Here is a 19818-nt window from a genome sequence, read left to right as displayed (position 1 = left end):
CTCTTGCTGTTAACAGAAGATTATGGACTAGGTGTTCATCATAGGTGAGAAATAATTTGCCATGCAATTATTTTAATACTTTCGTTGTAAAATATTGAACGTTTTCATGGTATGCAAGGGTGAATGTTTTGCAGTTGTGAGCACAGCACAAAATCGAACTTCTGCAAAAAGGTGTCTTGCGTTGTACATGGGATCTGTCTGCTACTGGAGCAGGAGGGGAGCATGATGTCCTCCTCATGGCACCATATGGAGCACCGTTTGCCTCCAAGGACGAAATACAGACTCTGCAGCTGCTGCCGTGGCTGTGTTCGGCTCACTGAACTGGCAGCGGTGCCGAGGGGCTGCCTGGCTGCCCGAGGCGTACGGGTTTGCAGAGTTGGGGGCAGCCATGCAGCAAGGTGGCTCTTGTGGGTGAGAGGGATATCCTTATGGTCCGTGACAGGCATTAACAAGAATATTGTTAAGCTGTTCACTGAGTGTCTGCTTGCACCAGCTACTGCCTCAACTAAAAATTCAGCTATGCCTAGTTCCTACACAGCACTTTTTACTAGGAGACTTTTAATCCAGAGAGTGTATTAATAGCCTCCGTTTTACAGAAATGACAATTCAGTGATGAAGAGATTTCCACCGATGCTAAGCGCTGAATTTGTCTTCCACGCCGCACTCTGGGTCACAGCTGTGTGTCGGAGGGACGGGGGGTCCTGGGAACTTTGGCTCCATGTGCTCCACAGCTTCAGTGATGTCCTGGCAGGAGGGCGGTTCTGTGTCCAACAGAGTGATTAACGTTGTGAAAAAGCTTTTTAAACAAAGTTAAATATGAAGATCTAGGTCTCTATCCAACTTGATCCTCTTTTAGACAATTGCAAGTACCTTGCTGGATTGTTTTTTTCCTGGTACAGCTGCTCCTAAAAGAAGTAATATGGATTTTATTTTTCAAAAGATCTCAGTTACTCAGAATTTGTCAAATTCCTGAATTAGTATATATGTCTAAAACTGGAAGAAAGGCAGAGAGAAAAAAAAAGACACTGTCTGATAAAGACTCAGCTTTGACAGTTTCCTTGAAAAACAGCAATAATAGCCGTGTGGAACAGCTGTTATTGTGTTTGGCTGTGGAGTGGGACTGTTGAACCGAGACGCTGACTGCCAGTGCCATTTTATTAAAGAATTACTTAATGGTTTAAATCAAAGGCTTTCACACAAGCCACTCACATCCTCTTACAACTGGATCAGAAATGGGCCATCTTGAGCAAGTCCTTGCAAATGTCTTGAAATAATAAATATTCAGGATGACATAGAGCTAGAGAGTGGAGGGGAAGGGGATAAGGCAGGTTGGTCTGTGATATTCCTTCCTGAGTAATAAGGACAATCTCTACCCAGAAGAAAAGGGTGACACAGAAGTTATTAGGGAATTCAAAGGAAGCATGAAAGAATTTGTTTTAGTGTCATCACTGCACTGTAAGTGTCAGCTTTACCAATATCGTCAGCTTTAGCAGTATCACCAGCTGTGGGATTATTGCAGTTAACAATATTTTGACTTCCAAGCTGAGGAAGTGTCGCGTTAAAGCCAAAACACAGTCAGTCTAGGTGGACTGCAGTCACTGCCATGGTGTTCAGAGGAAACATAGCATTTTTGGGCACATTCAAGACTGAAAACATTCCATGTTCGGATGCTTTGAAAGGTCCTTAAAATACATTTACTAATTTGTAAGTTTTACTGTATCAAAGTTAACTTTTAAACCAGGGGGATGAAAGCAGCTGAAATGAGTTAGAGGGAGGATGAGGATAGTATCCAATTACATGTTAGGAAATTACTATGAAATGTTGTATTTATGTAGTGTTAGTGTGAAACAGTTAAACTAATTATTGCTTTTAAAGACATGAGCATATCCAGTGTAAATTAGATGTATACTGAGCCTGGACAAAGTGCAGATCAGCTGACTGTTCATTCATTTAATCAATAGTACTGCCTGTGCTTTTTCATTGACTTCGTAATGCTAAATGGTAAACACTAACAGCCAGATCTGCAGCAGTCTAAATTGGCGTAATGGGTCATTAGAGCTATACTGATAAATACCAACTGGGAATCTGGTGTGGACTGTGGACTGGAAATTTAGGAAATGGAATACTACTATTTTGTAACTTGTTTCATTCATTTCTTAAAGTCCTCTGTATTGTACAGTGGCTTATTTGATTGCTGTATTGAATCAAGCAGGGATACTGTTAGGAACAAATAATTCAAGAAGAACTGGATTGAAATTGGGATGCTAGGTGCAGCGTGTTTGACGGGACTCCAGGTTGATCGATGGTGCGGGGCTTTAAATTGCCTATTCAGTGATGGTAGAAGAGACAAATAAAAGGCAGGCATTGACAGTTTGAATCTTCTCTGTTCTGTGTGTCTTTACTTGTTGCCATTCTGTTTGCAAAACGAAGTTACTAGTTTCTTCATGTTCCTGGACCAGAGAGGTGATGTAGCTGATACACACATTTTACAATCCTACACTCTTCCAATGCTGGGTCTTGTAAATTTTACCTGTATTATAGTGTGGTGGTTTGTTTTTTTTTTTTTGTTTGATCTCCCAGCTAAAATAGAATCCAAGTGAGTCCTGTTTGCTGTCTATTGGTTGAGATTGAGACCTTTCTTTAGGCCTCTGGTGTTTTGCTGTGTTTTCTTTGCTGTTCTTTTGTGATATCACTTCAAGATCAAAAATGAAATGAGTCACTTGTGTGGATAGAAAGATTATTCAGAGTTATAATTAAAAGCATTAGAATTTTGGAAGGGCTATTATTAAACCTCATATTTTAGGGTTTAACCTTATTCAGAAGTCAGGTTGTGAACCTGTGGGGAAGAAGTGGTGGCAGATTATCCCATACCTCTCCCTGTCATCAGACGACGACAGACTCTGAGCTTGTTAGCACCCAGAGGTGATTCATGATGCCTTACAGCCGACATCGCGGAACAGCCACAACCATCTTGAACAGTCACATGCAAAGTCTTTGAAGGAGATTATTTTTGTTGTTTTGCAGTCAGGTGTAAACGACAAATACTAATTATGAGGAGGAGACAGTGAGGCCTCCTAGAAAGGTGTTTTCCTCTGTAGTACTTTCCCAGGGAGTCATGTTGTAAAACAGGGGTTGTACGTGGTAAAGCAGAGCCGTGCTGTATTTGCAGACCTCTGGGCTTGAAAAGGCTGGTAACAACTTGGTGTAGGGGTTATATTTACAGCCAGCTGAATGAGCCCAAGTGCTTCCTCTTGGTGACTCTGCTCCGGCTGCCGATTCTCTTGCACCCTGCTTAGTTACAAACTGACTGTGGGGGACCCCCTGTGCTGGAGGGATACCCCATTTGTACGTGCATAGCTGGTGCCTTCCTAATGTTCAGGATTCAAGTGCTTAGGGCTGTTTTTCTGGATTTTTTCCAGGAAAAATATGCTTTGGAAAAGATGAGGTAGTGTTTTCCATTCACATCTCTGGGCTCGAGGGAAAATATGCCATTATTTCCCTCTAGTGAATATGAAGTCAAACATTACAGTGTCTTTGCTTATAGTTGAGGAGACCTTGCACGAGACAGACTTCTTCTAGAGCACCTGGTCTCGGGAGACATGCCTTGCATTTAGTGCAGTGGCTAAGGGAGTTATTTTGTTTGTAGCAGTTTGTCAAATGTGCCAGGCAATACACAAAAGTAGAATAATGTCTGATGTGAAGATCTGATGCAACCAAAGGATAAGGAAAGGTGAAGAGAAAGGGGAATGGTCAAAATATAACACCTTACATGCTTCTCCTCTTTCTCCCTTTCCTTTGCAGTATTTTACATCCTTCTGTTATCTCTCAGCCTTGGCATAGTCAGCTAAGTTTATATAGATGGCTTATTAAAAGTGGTCTTTTTAAGATGGTTTGTATGCGAAAGCCTTTGTGAACTGACTCAGAAAAGGGAATAATGTTTCTCCTACCTGCTTTCCCAGCTTTCTCCCACAAGAATCAGATTAGCTGCTCAGATTTGTCCCAGCTTTTCAAGCTCAGTGACTGAGAAAATGAAAAAGAATCTAGCCTGGATTTCTTGCATGGTAATAGAAAACTCTGTGAATATCATCCCCAGGACAGCCCATCCTGGAGTGCTGATAAACTGACTGTCAGTGCACTCATCACAGTGCAGGAGGAGTCCTTATTCTCTGCGTTGCAGGTGTCCTTGCAGCAGAGTTTGATGCTTGTACAAACAATTGAAAAATCTTGCCTTTAAAATTCTTGTGGAGATCCATCTCAGATTGCAGTGGCTTTCTTGTAGGGATCTTAAAAGTAACAGAAAACCTGTTTTGAGGCATCATTCTTCCCCTGACTTTGCAATGCAATTTCATTTTATCCAGCCATACCTCCTGGTTTTCTTGACCTTAAAATCATGGGTAAAGATGCAGAAACTACATATGCTGTGCAAGTAAATTTTGTCAGCCACAAGATCACTAGGACTGTTCAGTAGTGATGCTCAGATTTAATAGAAAATACTGCACTGTTTTTTGGTTGTTTGTGGGGTTTGTTTTTAACAAAAAAACAAGAGAAGGGAGAACACAATGAAATAAGAACTATACTGAAGCTAATACATGTGTCAATGCAGCTAGGAGTTAGAAAAGGGCTATACTGTATATGCCAGAGGAAAAAATGTACATCAAAGAAGAGAGGAGAGGCAAGAGAGAGGGAAATGCAAAATCAAGTATTCAAAATGTTCTGTGTTGCCAAAAAGATGCAATAGTGGCAAGAGAAAGATCTGTGTAATCAGAAGCAATTATTTCAAGGGGAATTTCTCTGTTACCAAGAGTATTAAAGGCTGTTTTCCATGAAGAGAAATCAAGTAAATAAAAGCACAAGAAGCAGAGGTTGTCTGATTTGATCCTGTTTTAGAGTGTGAACGTTGAATTACTTCTGACTATACATAATAAGTAATGCTTTATGTTTCTCTGTGCATGGAGCGGAAGCGATATGAATGGATTGACAGATTGTTTGCTTTTTATAAGCCTCCTCAGTTGCATACTGCCCTTCAAGGCTGTCCTGTCAATGGTACCATTAGGGTTATGAACAAGAATTATGATCGGAAGGCACTCACTGTGGGGAGATGCCATTTCGCATACTCAGCAGAGTTGCCCGGGGTCATCACAGCTTCTAACTAGTCGCAGAGCTATTGGCTCACAATTGAAGTGCCACTGATTGCCCCAGGAGATGAGGCTTGGATGCTGATGACATACTCAGCCAAACTGAGCTGGTGCTGGAATAAAATACGCCCCAAACTATTCCTGGCACATTAATTTTATGCTTAGAATCAGATATACCTCTTGCTATTTTTGCCTCCCTGAAATGTTCACGTTCTTGTATGCTAGCCCCTGAATTAAGAAGAAAAATAGCTAATACAGTACTTCTGAGACTAGCATTTAACTAAAATGTCAGTTCTCATAGAGATCTCTGATGCATCTGAAAAAGAAGCAGTGAGCTTGCAGAGCAAAAAGAAAAAATAGCATAGTAGATTTGTTTGCAGTGTTCCCAAAAATGCAAAACTTGAAAGAATTGTTATTTGTGGAGTGCTGGTGATAGAGAGTAGCTACAGTCTGCCCCCAAGTATTTTATTTCTAAGTGATCAGATAGCTAATTTGTCTTCAGATTATAGTTGTCTATAAAATACAAGGTTGTATGTAATGCTTATTAATGTGATATAGAATGTACTATTCAGTATTCATATGTGCAGTCAAATTCATAAACAAGAAGGCAGTGGCAGTCTGCCTGTCACAGTGCTTGACCTGCATCATGCAATCCATAGTGTTGTGTCTGGTGTGCTGTTGAAGTTGTAACTTCTGATCATCTTAAACCTATGCTTTAGGTGCTTGGTCAATCCTGATGTAAAGATTCTTTTAAAAAATCAGTAGTTACTCTTGCTGTGTCAGAAATAAGAGCTGATGTACTCATTTTTGTAAGTTTGATCTGAAGTTCTTGTTTCATGAATCCTGCTGGTTTTTAATCTGATAGGTGAAGGGAGCCGCCTTCTACTACAGAACTTCTGCTATGTGTCCACTCACAAACCATTGTGAAATCATCTTTACAGTTTCACTTGAGTGAACAAATAAAAATAACTTTTCTAGTGTCTTATTGTAAGGCAGGTTTTAAAAGTCTTATGGCCTTTGCACCTTTTAAAATTTTCAGTGCGGTGCATAAATGTCCAACGGGTTTTTTTTTTTGCATTTGGTGTACGCACAGGTGATATTACTGCCTTCCTCCTCCACCTTTTCTTCTGTGTACAGTCAAGAGGTTTAGATCACATTTGGAAAAAACAGTGGGGAAGGCACACCAACTGATTTTCTCAATCCTCAACATGATCATTTCCACTTCTAGATCTACAAGGCAAAAATGTTCCCCGTGCTGTTTCCATTTAAATATCTGCAGGAAATCTGTTGGCCTGACTTGCGCTCGGCAGAGCAGCTGGGTATGGCTCTTGGGGCCATGGAGGTGGGGAGAGGTTGTGAGCAGTGGTGCTGCCCAGAGCTTGCCTTGCTGCCACTGTGGTGTTGGGCGAGGTCTCCACTGTGCTGATTAAATGTGAGAATTAGCGTGCTCCGCTCTGCTCTATGGCCTGATCTTCCAGCCCTTTTTCAGGTTTCCAGTGGTGTTAATCTCACGTTTGTCTGACTAGAGACTGGCTTGTTTAGAACCTACATTTGATGAAACTAATAATTCACTTAATGGTGAGCTTCTAGAGTACAGTAATCTGGGCCTCTTGGAAAACCCCTGCCATTCGCGTACTGCTCCACCGTGCTGTCTTCTGTGTGCTGCCTGCATGAAGTCTGCAAGGAAATCTGTCTGGAGGTGGTTTGACTGGGAAGAGGTGGGAGGCTATCTACACTTAGCAGTGTCTCAGAAAACATTATAGCACCTCCTCCTACACAAATAATTACAGGACAGTAAGGAAGATAGATACCAAGTGAGAGGGGAAACATGCTCTCAGGAGGGCAGCATGTGATAATTTTCTGTTAAAGAGTAGTTTCTTTAGCAGAATTGACCTTGTGATGTCCGTAGTTGTGAACATGCTCACACCGTTTGGAGAGCTAGAAATATAATTACAGCTTGTTTTTTCTTATTTCTTTACTTTTCAACAGAGTGTTGAGAGTTTGAAGTGTGGAATAAGAGCAACAGGAGCTGGTCTTTGTGTTTGCAGGAGGGAGCTGTAAAAGACTGAATGCGGGTATTTCTATGTACACTAAATGCATTAGCATGAATTGAATATTGAGTAACCTAATAGGATTTTTAGCCAAGCTTGCCTGTTGTACTGTGATAATTGCCAGTTATCTTGGGCCTTAAAGCCAAGATCCTTCCCCACCTTCCAACCTGTTTGGTTTTAGAAGCGAGTTCCTTATAGGAAAGAAGCAGTGCTTAGGTGAGGCACTGATCTTGGCTCTGTCTAGTGACCAGAAACACTTCCCCAGTGCAGGCACTGCCGTAGTCCACAAGCTGTTTCTTAAAAACCAACTTAAAATGGTAACAGCTTCGGCCTGAGTCAAAAGCATTTTGTCCTGGCCATGGAAATTACTGGCAATGTCAACAGTCACAGGCTTCCCTTGAAGGCAATTGTAGTCATGTTCAGAAGCACAAAACAAAATGATCCTCAGGAGTATTTCATAGGTGATAAGGAGATGCCAGAGGAACAAGAGTAAGTAGTTGCTTAAAATCCTTTCTTGTGCGTGAAAATTTTGTTTGTTTATAGGGAGTCATTCCAGGTCAAAACATAAAGTCATTCCAGGTCTGAAAGTTGGTCACTAGATACGGGATGCCACCTCCAGGCTGATGGACTACCAATTCTTCTTTCTTCCTAGCCAAGAAGCTCGTTCAGACAGATCTTTTTGAGCAGTCTTCAATGATTTGTAGTAATCTGTGCAGACATTTTTCTTTCTTTCACTTCTCTTTGGACTCAGGAGAAAGGGGGTTGGACCAGATGACCTCCAGAGGTCTCTTCTAAACTTAACTATTCTGTGATTCTCTGAAGGATAAACTTTCTGTTCTGTATTACATTGATCAAGGAGCAGTTGCTTTGTGCTGAGTTTTGAATGTTTTGTGCTTTGCCACGTGCAGCTCTAGGCTGTGTCCATTGATCCAGTTGGTGCGTCTGTTGTAGTTGTGCTGTGACATTCAATGTGGATTAAGGTGCTCCAGCTGAGATGTTTTGGCTGAGAAATGCAGAGGTCCACCTATGGCAGAAGTGGTATTAGAAACCATGTCTGTCCGAGATTGACAAAACATGACTTTGAAGTGGTTTTTAATACAAAGTAGTTCTGCTCACCCTTGCAAGCAAACCATGTTGACATGTTTGCATACTAATTAGTGTGCACCTATCAGTTTTCTCAGACTGTTCCTTTGACACACAGCTTTGCCTGCAATAACAGTCCCGATAAGGCAGCACAGTGCAGTTATATCCTGCAGGAGGAGGGTGGGGAATGAAGGGAAAGCTACCAGTTCTGGGAAGTAACAGGGCAGGAAGGAAGCAAATGTTTCCTTTTCTTTTCCCACATTATCACCAAGGTCTTCAAGGCAGAAGGAGATACAAGCGGAGGAAGAGTTTGTTGGAGGCGATAGGACTGGTACAGACGTGGGCAGACTGGGGAGTCAATTTCTGATGGGGAAATGATGATTGTACTGCATTTGCAGCAGCAGCTAAATTCTTGCAGTTAATAGTAATGTAACAAATGTTGCTTTAACAGCTTCATTCTCTGTCACTCCTGTCACCTTTTTTGCTTACGTTCTCAAACACGACCAGAATACATTTTCTCTTTTGTCACTGCCTGCCTCTTCTTGCTCCCAGATATTCGATGACTTCAATTTAGCTGGTGTTAATGTAACTCCAAAGCAATTTGGAATTCTATTATTCTGAAAGAAGCTAAAGCAAAATGGGGCTCTTTCCTACAGACATTCGTGCACATAATTAAAGTCATTCAAACAGTTAAGTGTGCTTAGAATTGGGCTCTGGATTTGTACTTTATTGGTAATCTTCCATAGAAAACCAAGGTTAATTCATCCCTGTAGTTATAGTTTGAAAGTATTAAAATGCTTACTTAACAGGTTAAAACTGTTGACTTCGAAAGATTTAACTGTCTGGATATAAAGTTGCTGTATGACCTGGAAAAAGTTTTGATTTAAAAAGTGGAATGATTTGTGTTCATGTTACCTCACAGGCATTTCAAGTTTGTTTAATGGGCTTATTTTAAAAATGTCTTCATTTTGGTTTATGTCTGTTTTTCGATAGAAACTTCAGAGCTTTATATTCAAAAAGTGAAAGAGCTCTTCTGTTTTCACTGCTTGAGAAGGGGGTGATTCAGTTTGATTTATGTATGGGCTAGCTCACCACCTACAAAATGCAGACCTATAAAATATTTTTTTCTCACTTTCTGATCAGAAAATTCACTTGAATAAAACCCAGATATTCTTACATATTATAAAGTATTCCTCTCATGTAAAGAAAAGTCTGACATTTTATATTTAATGAAAATCCCAATTTCCGTGCTGAGACCAAGTTACAAGAATGTGTAGTTGTTTGGCTGGCCAGGACTCTGGGAAGAGCACCCACTGCTCTGGCTTTCCATTGAGAAGGCTTCCTGAGCCTTCAGAAAGCTAAAAGGTAGGCATGATACTGCTGGTGCTGCAGGCAACCTTGCCTGAAAAGCTGGGCTAATTTATTGGCAGTGCAGGAACTGCTCATGGGTAGTGAGTTGCAGAAATCCCATGCGACTTTTCCAGGTTGAGGTGGGGGAACGAGACTGTGGATGAGCCTCCTTGCCAGGTACCTGCACCCATGGCTAACTGTGGCGGTTTGGCTGGTTGTGACCATGGGGTTTCTGTGGGTGAGACCTGGGAGGTGGCCAGCTCAGTCTCTGCAGACTTCTTAATTCAGACACAGAACAGAACAAAAGTTTTGGAGATTGCAGGGAGAAAGCTCCCTGGTCTTTCTGCAGAGGGGCAGTTTCAGGCTTCTCAGTTCCTCCTCCCCAGATTCAAGTTGACTTGCATGGGGCTGTCTGTGCGTGTTTTCGCTGGTTTACGTAGACACAGCAGCATGGTCCTTGGAGAACTGAGCTGCTTCTCATAGGGTTTTGACAGAGTTTATGAGTCTAGAAAGAGGTTTTATGGGTAGCAGAGTTGTCTGTACACATTACAGCATAACTTGATGTGATCAGATTCATAGCAAGTGGGCCTATGTATACAAGACTAGTTATACATGTACTCTTGTTCTGACTCCCGACGGCTTGTTCATTATCTGCATTTTTGCATTACCTGAGTTAGTGTCTGCCTCTTTTCCCATTCCTTTGGATCATGGAGTGCTCAATGTATATAGGTGGCTAAGCCCTGTGACCTTCGGTTGGTGTCAGGGGCGCACAACTGGTGATGAACACTGGAAGAACAGCTGAGAAGTGAGGCAGTTACCTGTGGGGAAGCTTAGTCACTGCACAATCTATAATCTCTTTTTTCCCACTTGTTTTTGGTTTGCTGTCCTGGGTAATATTTTTATCAAACAAAGCTTGTACCACCCAAGCAGGTTAAATGCTAAAGGTGACTGGACTGTGAAGACTGAATTGCATTTCTCTTGGTAAAACTTTTTGACTTTCTGAGATGTGCTCTGGCTTTGGTGGAGAGAAGGGTGCTCAGCCGTCTTAAAAAGAAGGTAAAACACAATACTGAGGTGCAGCAGCTCTAGTGGTCATGACTAGGCTTTGTTATTCCTTGAAATAGCAGTGTGGCTAGGTAAAGATTCATAGTGTTTTCTTAATTTGTTTGATTAATTTTTCAGGCCAAACGAGACAGTGAGAACAGACAGTGAGGTTGGGAGAACATCTGCATTGGTCTTGTATGTGCCAGAGGTCATGGAATTTGTCCTAGCTGTTCTCCACAACGTCCAAGAAAGGTGTTGTGATCTGGTGTCAGTTACTGTATAGCCCTCATTGACAAGGATGTTTTCAAAAAAGTGAGATTGCACCGCATGTCACATTTCAGCAATAGTCACCAAGTGATGTCATCTCCTAAACATAGGAAGACAACAGCAGGTAAAGCTTTTAATGACACCCAAAGCAGTAGTACAACAGTCCACTTCCAGCAGCTGTTGGGTAACTCCCAGTGTAGAGACAGGAGGAGCTTGAGGCCTGTGGGAGAAGGGAGGGAGAGTAAAACATGCCAAAAACTGTGAAACTTTCCTTCTGTCTGTGGTTTTCCTGTGACTTGTGGATGTTCAGGGTGTGATTGCTGCTGTCAGGAGCACGTTGGGCAGTGCTGTTTGTTTTAGTACCTCTATTTTAGGTGCTCTTTACCAAGCAGTTGTTAAGGGGGATGACCAGAGCCGCCAGTGAGGCAAGGGGAGGGCAGAGCAAAGTTCAGCTACGCTTGCCTGCTTTATGAATGATATGTTAAAACTTAGCCACTGAAAATAGTAGATTTGCTGTGCCTCTTTGTAAATCTCTGTGGGACTGAAGAAACGATTCTGAACTGAAACGCACTCTCCCTGAGGGACTTTTTTCAGCACTGAGCCCAATTATTTTTTAAATGAGGGGTTTAGTCCTCCAGGGCAGCCATAAATATGTCCATAGCTGAGCTGTAGTGGGTTGTATATTCCCAATTGTCCTATTAAGGGAATTCAGTAAAGAAAACAGGAGACCATTTCTCCCTAGTAAAAGTACTAGCAGCTGTTTTCTTGCAGTCTAAGTGATACTGCACATTTTACTCTTGAATATAGTGTTTGGCCACATCTAACTTCATGAAAATTTAATATCTCGGTGGTTGAAACTGGCCACTTTTGTTTTTTGGATCATGGCTGGTGCAGACACTTTAAGTGTCTCTTGGTAATTGCTTCTAAGGTTGAGAGAAAAGAAACAAATCTTTTGTATCTTGGGGCAGGAGGGAATAAGCAGACACAGAATAATTTACGTTGGAAAGGAGCTCCAAAAGTCATCTGGTCCATCCCCTGCTCAAAGCAGAGCTAACTCCAAGTTAGATGCGGCTGTCGAACCAAGCATTGAGAATCAGGGATACAGAGTCCAGCCCTGCTGCGCTCCCACTCCAGGACTTAACATGTCTTGTGGGGAAGTTATTTTTTCCTTATGTCCAAGTGAACAAGTCGTCTTCTGCAGAGCTGCTTTCTGGCCAGTTGGTCCCCAGCTGTGCTATTGAATGGGGTTGTCTGTCCTGGGTCCATCTTGCCTTTGAACTTCTTAAGGTTCCTGTCATCCAGCTTTTCTGCTGTGCTGAAGTTTCTCTGAATACCAGCTTTCCCCTCCAGAGCATCAACCTCTTCCCCCAACTTGGTTTCACCTGCAAACTTGCTGAGGGTGCTCCCCATCACATTGTCTGTATCACTGATGAAGATGTTAAACAGAATTGGCTTGTAATCAGCTGTGAGTTAAGACTTTGAACTTTCAGCCACAACCTCTTGAGCCTGATGGTCCAGGCAGTTTGTCACATACCTTATAGTGCACTTGTCTAGTTGGTGTCTTCCCCGTTAAACTGCAAGCATATTAAGGGAGACTGCGTTAAAAGCCTTGCTGAAGTAAAAGGGAAATTTTGTTTTCCCCAAAGCCAGTCATTCCATCCTAGAAGGCAATCAATCAGGTTGGCCAGTCATGATTTGCTCCTGTTAAATCCATGGTAGCTGTTCCCAGTCACCTTTTTACTGTTGATAAGCTGGAATGGTTGCCATGAGGACTTGCTCTGTGATCTTCCCTGGAACTGAAATGAATCTGACGGACTTGTTCCCTGGGTTGTTCTGCTTTCCCGTTTTGAAGGCGAGTGTAACTTTTGCCTCCTCTAGTCAACATGACCTGTCAAAGGTGAGAGAGGGCAGCTGTACAGTGATCTTGGCCTGTGCCTTCTGCATGTTCAGATGAATTGTTTCTTGTCCCATCTACTTATATGTGTCTAATCTAGGTAAGTAGTCCTTAACTCAGTCACCTGTTACTAACAAGAAGCAGTTTGAAAAAGACAAAGTACTAGGCAGAGAGACATGGGGTGCTTGAGAGCAGACCTCTGTTGCCTTTCCCATCCCTTGCAGGTTTCCCATCCTTTGCAGGAACTCCAGCCAAGCTATAGACTTCCTAGCTCTCTCCTTGCATTCCTCCTGTATTCCTCCCAGGGAGCCTGTCCCTGCTTATACCTTCTGTACATGGCTTTTTAAATTCGAGCTCACTCAGAAGTTATTCTTCATGCAGGCCAAAATTTGCCTTCTACCTTACCTCTTTGTTTTCTTGCACACTGGGGTGGAATGTTTGTGTGCTTTTAGAGAGGTTGTCTTTCAATTTCAACCATTTCTCCTGAGTCCCTTGGCATTTAAGGTAATTCTCCCACAGTCTACCACTTACCAATTTCCTGAACAGGCTAAGACTGCTGCTCTGAAATCCAGGATCTTTTTTCAGTTATTTGCCTTCCTCACTTTACTCAGTATTTTAAATTCTTACATCACTTCATAGTCGTTCTGGCTAACGCTGCTGTCAGCCTTCATGTCCCTAGCATATCTTCCTTAATTTGTACCATGTACAGCAGTGTGCATTGTCCACTTAAAGGAGTGCCTGCACAAAAAGTCTTTGCTGCTCGCCAGATTGCCTGTGCCCTGCTGTTCTGCTCTTCCAGCAAATGTCTCAAAGTTCCCTGTGAAAAAGGCCCTGTAATTGTGAGGCTTCTTTGAGTTGTTTAAAGAAGGTTTTGTCCACTTTCTCTTCTTGACTGGGCAGTCTGTAGCATATGCATACAATGTTTACTCTTTGCTCACCACTGCTGTGATCCTCATCCGTGAGCCTTCATCCTTGACTCCTTGGATCAACAATATGTTATGTTGTTGAAATGGTGGGAAACAGTGTGCTGACTTAGTAAACTGGTGAGAAAATATGTTTGCACACAAGTGGAATATCAGCTTACTCCTCCTCCGTGCATGACTTGGGATGAGTCACTTCCCCTCTCTTTTGCTTCCCCATGTCTCAGACTATGAAGTCTCTGTGGTAAAGACTGTCCCTTACATCAGGTCGGTGTGTTCCCTGCCTTTCTATAACAAAGACAGCTGATGTGCAAGCACTGCTGTCTTCCAAAGATTGCAGGCATCATCGCATTAGTATTTCTGAATGTCGCCTACAACCTGTCTTCATGGGAGCTGAGATTTGGTGATACAGAGAACCTGCAAGTCCACTTCCCAGTGGCAGAGTAGGATGGCAATGTTCCCATGCACCAAAGCAAAGCTGGAAGGAAACCTGGTTGCTAAAAGCAAGTGTATGATGTTTCTACAGGATTCTCTCATTACCAGGAACATAGTGATTTGGGGCATAGACAAGGGAAAAGATCATACTTTAATTTCCTCTGCCAAGTGTAAGGATTTTGAATTTCCCCGAGTTATATGAGCAAGCTGGTTAGGACAACAGGGCAGGATGAAAGCAAAAGGCAATGTAGATGAATGCATGATGAAAATAAATATTTAAACAACCTGTTCAAATTACTTATACATGTGGAAAGACAAAACATTTGCTGTATTTTTCAGTCAGGAGGAATCTTTACGTACTCTTGAATAGCTGATATCTGCTTTGTTCGGTGTCAAAGCTTAACTTCGTTAAGTCAAGCCTTATTTTCTTTTTGTAGTATTTAATAGGGCCTCCTTGTTTGGGTTACAAAACATGGAGTTTCTTAGTGCACTGTGCGCTTTTTTCTGTACCTTACACCTAGGAATCCCCATTTTTAGGCTCAATTATGTGCATGAAGACCTTAATTAAGAAGAAATATTTTTCTAAACTATCCTGCTTATAATGTTCAGTGGTGTTTCCTCTGCCTCCTACATACTCTTCTCTGTGTTTTGCATTACCAATAGCTAAAGGCTACCTGCTGCCAAGTTGTTCACCTTAGTTTTCTGCTGGGAGAACTGTGCTGCCTCTCTCGACTTAAGTAGTTTTAAGTAGTGTTTGGCACTGTGTGGCATATTGGCCATGGTAGTCAAGTTTAGCTTCCTCTTCTGAACTTCAGGTTGCCAGTGGCTGTAGATCAGACAATAAAGGAAAAATGGTTTAATTAATCTTAATACCATTTTGAGCCTACTGCTGCAACCAGTTGATCATGTTTATAGACCTATTTATTCTGACATAAAACCCTACTGAAATAAAAGGAACTTCAATGAACAAAGTGAGGGTTTGCAAGATCCATCCCTTGCTAATATCAGTAGCTATGCCTTGTTTTGAACAAGACTGGATTTACTTTAATTTCTAGATTAGTGCAGGTTACATTGAGCAGAACATTTAATGTATCTCATTGATTTCCCCTGTAATACTGTTGAAACACAAGTCATTGCTCTAATCATTTGTTTCACCCTTAAAATTCTATATACAGATCTGATCCCCTGCGATATCAGTGTGTAACCAGATACTCCGTGATCTAATCAGGTTCTGCAAGGAATATGCTATCACTTCAACACTTAGCAGCAGAAAGCTTCATCAAAATGGAAAATTTATCTAATATTTAAAGTAAAATGCAGTTCAAAGAGCCAACCATGAAAAGCAGGGGTGTACAAAATCTTAAGACATTTCTCAGGTTAAAAAAAGCAAAATCCAAGCAAGAGCTTAAGATGATTTGTCATGGCTCCATTTATTGTTAAAGAAGAAAATGTTATAGCTGTCACTTCAGTTTATAGGGTTTGTTCCTGTTCAGTTAAAATAGCATCACCATCAGAAATAACTGACTAGCAGGATTTCATTAATGTGATACTTACTTGCCACAGCATGCATGCTTTGGAAAGTAATTTTGAAAGGCACATACAGAAGCATCAGTATCAGGCAAGACTTGTGCTCTCATTTTGAGACTAGGATTTGGATCTCTGAGGGCCTACTGCCACAGTCCATTTCAGAAATACAAGTCCTGCTGACCTTGAAGGAGTTTTGCAAGCGGTGTGACGTAGGCTGTGGAACAGACCTGCTTGCTACAGTGAGTCTGACCAGAAGCATCGCCTCCGGCTGGGACAGCGGGAGTGCAGCTCTGCCTGCAGCCGGACAGTATTTCTATATAAACTGCCAGATTTCACCACCAGGTATTCAGAAAGCTAGTGGCAGACAAGGGTGATGAGCATCTCCTAGGGTCAGCTCATCTCTCCATAAAGCAAGACAGTCTCTTACAGAAGAATGATCATGTGTTTGCAGATGTTCTCAGCTGTATCAGCCTCTTTCATGTAAATGCCTAACTGCTGAGCAAAATAAGTTGTTGGTTTTTTGTTTTGTGTTTTTTTTTTCTTTTTTTAATGGATGTACCTTGAGACAGAGAGAATTTTGCATGGCAAAATGTCTTATATATTTGTATTCAGTTTCGTTAAGTTGTGGAAAATGATAACTTCTATACATAGGCATGTTAAGTAGTATGTCTCGCTCTTGTCAAGAGCATGCAGTAGAGTTTCTGTACTTTCTCAGCGGAATGCAATGCTATCCTTGGCTCTGTCTGTTGTACTTATGTAGCAAAGGAAGGGAAAGAATTTTAGAGGTAAATTTAAGAAGGAAAACAGCATTCAGTAACCTTGTTGATGAGACTTGAAATAAAGAAAAGGTCAGAAAGGTTACACGTCCTTGGCATTGTTCAACTCTTACTTTAGCTGGCTATAAAGGTGTGTGTGGGATGTTGTTGGTTTGGTTTGGTTTTTTCTTTGCTTCTGTGAACTACATGGTGCACAATTCAGTGTGCAGGGACAGAGTCTTCTCATTGGCTCTAGGGATTTATTATGTGACTAGCTTTGCTGGAGTTACGCCAGGATTTCTTTGACATTCAGAGCCTGCTGACTTCATTGAGCTTACAGGAGTAAGTAAGAGCTAGAAGAGAGTGAGGGAGTGCCCAGACAGGCAGTGAAACAGGCACTACCTTTCCTTCAAGTTCCTGGGAGGTGCTGGTGGGGTAAATGCTGCCAGACAAATATAGTGTACTGAGAAGAAGGGCAGAGTTTGTTGCTAAGTGTTGTTACAGGTCAGAAAATCATGTTAAGAAAGAATCACTAATGACTTTTAATATATGAATACAATATTTATCACTTTCCTTTGTTGTGTTTTTAGGGTCTCATGACTCATTTAGCTTCTACATCGATGAAGCCTCTCCGGTTGGGCCTGAACAGCCAGAGACAGTACAGAATTTTGTGTCTGTTTTTGGGACTGTGGCTAAAAAGCTGATGAGGAAGTGGCTGGCTACACAGACCATGAACTTCACCAGCCAGCTGGGGGCAGGTATACGGTATTTTGATCTTAGAATTTCCACCAAGCCGAGAGACCCAGACAATGAACTCTACTTTGCTCATGGTTTATTCAGTGCCAAAGTCAAGGAGGGTCTGGAAGAGATCAACGCGTTTCTCGCTGACCACCCAAAAGAAGTGGTCTTCTTGGACTTCAATCACTTCTACGGGATGCAGAAATACCATCATGAAAAGCTTGTTCAAATGCTCAAAGACACGTACGGAAACAAAATGTGTCCTGCTATATTTGCCCATGAAGTCAGCCTCCAGTACCTGTGGGAAAAGGAACACCAAGTGCTGGTGTTCTACCACAGCCCAGTGGCTCTCGAGGTACCATTTCTTTGGCCAGGCCAGATGATGCCAGCTCCCTGGGCAAACACAACAGATCCGGAAAAACTGATTCAATTCCTCCAGGCATCCATCACTGAAAGAAGAAAGAAGGGCTCCTTTTTTATATCTCAAGTAGTGCTGACGCCAAAGGCTAGTACCGTGGTGAAAGGGGTTGCTAGTGGTCTCAGAGAAACAATCACAGAAAGGTAAGTTTCTGGTGGGTAAGGTATGCTGACTGTGCTGAATGTGTATGTTGGTAATCCTGCTTTTCTAATTCCATTTAAAGAAACTCCAGCAGATGTATTTCTTCCATGCTACTGTGGGTTAGTCAGAACTTGGGCACAATCCTAAAATATTTGAAAAGCAACACATGGAAGGAGAAGCTTTTGTGTCTTGAAAGAAAATCTGGCACTAAGGCCTAACGAGATCTTACTAGATTGGATTAGCCCTTTTTTTTTTTTTCTCTGAGTGCAGGTTTTTCCCATTTGTTACGTTTTTCAAATGCGGTTTCTTACTATGAGCACTAAACATCTTGCCTTGGATTTCCTTACTGAATGTGGACAAATCTATCTATCTGAATGATCTAGATAATTTTTTATTTATGCATCAGGCTTCAGGTATTCGGTAAATAATTTTTTTTCATTTTGGCTCATTAGCAAAGCCTGACACTGCAGAATTTGCATCCTTAACTACCTTTACACACCTTAAAGATGTGTGGCTTTTCTCTCTGCATACCATCACACATTGTATCAAAGAGATCAGGGCACCATTAATGTGAATTTGCCTCCTAACAGGCCTTCATTGATCATACAGAAAAGAGACTGCAGACCATTGTAGAGGTTGTATACATGGAATACTGTGTTGACAGGCACTTAGTTGTTATATTACAAAAAAAGCTCTCTGTGCAAGACATGCATTATTTATACCATTCTGACTTTGATAAATCACAGCCAATTTTCAGCTTAAAGGCATATATATGTGACTATGTTCTTGACAGTTTGGTAGGAAACCTGAAATTTAATGCCAAGACACAGGAGCTATTTTTTTTTCCGCTTAAAAAAAGAAGAAGGGTTCCAGAATGTAAAAAATTTATAATGGGGATCGGTGGTGTGCTAATGTCTGCTCTCTGCATGGATGCGGCTGTGGCAGGAAGGTCTGTTGGGAATGCTGTCCCCTTCTATGAGATGAATGACGCAGTGCTTGTGACACTACACCCTGCAAAGAAAACATGCCTCATTTTTGACAAAGGTTGAGCCATTTTTATGGCAGCTTTCCTAAGCGACTGTTAACTTTAAAAAACAGGGAAAAACTTTACCTGAAATGGTAAAACACTGACACAGAAGGTTTTATAAGCAGTGAATATGATTCAGAAGTGCTTGTGTGACTGCATTTGCAGCTGTTTGTATATCCTCCACATTTGTTTATATAGGCTCCATTGAGCTGGGGATCTCCCTTTCTGGTGAGCCTGAAGAGCACTTCTCTGTACTGAAATACTACTTTGTTGATGGATTTTACTGTTAAACACTCAGCTTGTTGTTCAGGGATTTGTTTTCCCTGGTAAACATCTTTCTGAGTGTTCTTTAGAACATAGAATCATAGAATATCTCAAGTTGGAAGGGAGCCATAAGGATCATTGAGTCCAACTCCTTGCTCCTTGCAGGACTACCTAAAACTAAACTATATGACAAAGATCATGAAGTAGCACAATGAAGAAACTACCAGGTTCTTAAAACTTGCTGCATCAATAAATTAGCCATTAAAAACCCTTTTCTTCTTCTCTGACTCCTAATGTGCTTCCTTGAAGGTGTTTGGAAAAATAAAAAGTTCAGGTGGTTTCTGGATATGTTTGGCTGAGCTCTGAATGACTTGAGCCTTTGGACTCTTAGTATGCCTTTCTCTACAGCAAATTTTGAGATTATAACTAACCTGAAATGTCAGTAAATAATTGGGCTGGAATACCTGGAAATGTTGGTTTTCCAAATTGCAACTGAGATTTTACACATGAGCCACCAGTGTGTAATCACATCTGCTGCATGAATAATTTTTTCTTTCTTTGCATAACTCTTTTAACCATTGCTAAAGAAATGGACCTTCAAAATTATTTCCAAAGCTGGTATTTAGTCTTCCAAGTGTGGCATCTCATTTTGAAATCCTTTTGCTTACTACAAAAATACACTGCAGGAAGACACAGGCTTGGAATGTGTGTTAATCTACACAGAAACTGAGCTCGTATATTGAGTTAACTACTCTGAAAGTAAACATGA

At 41.5% G+C, this 19818-nt stretch overlaps 1 protein-coding gene across 1 annotated transcript in view; it reads left to right on the top strand.

Moving 5' to 3' along the window:
• PLCXD3 (phosphatidylinositol specific phospholipase C X domain containing 3) overlaps positions 1-19818 on the top strand; it is a gene marked incomplete at both ends in the record, with an annotated part of 80731 nt that overhangs the window by 37721 nt on the left and 23192 nt on the right. Inside the window, one exon of the mRNA XM_082336049.1 lies at positions 17052-17760. Coding sequence (XP_082192175.1) covers positions 17052-17760 — 709 coding nt within the window. The remainder of the gene's footprint in view (positions 1-17051; positions 17761-19818) is intronic.

This window comes from Platalea leucorodia (assembly GCF_965183815.1).
Source record: "Platalea leucorodia genome assembly, chromosome: Z".
In the NCBI taxonomy this organism is placed as follows: Eukaryota; Metazoa; Chordata; class Aves; order Pelecaniformes; family Threskiornithidae; genus Platalea; species Platalea leucorodia.
This window is presented reverse-complemented; position numbering and strand designations above follow the sequence as displayed.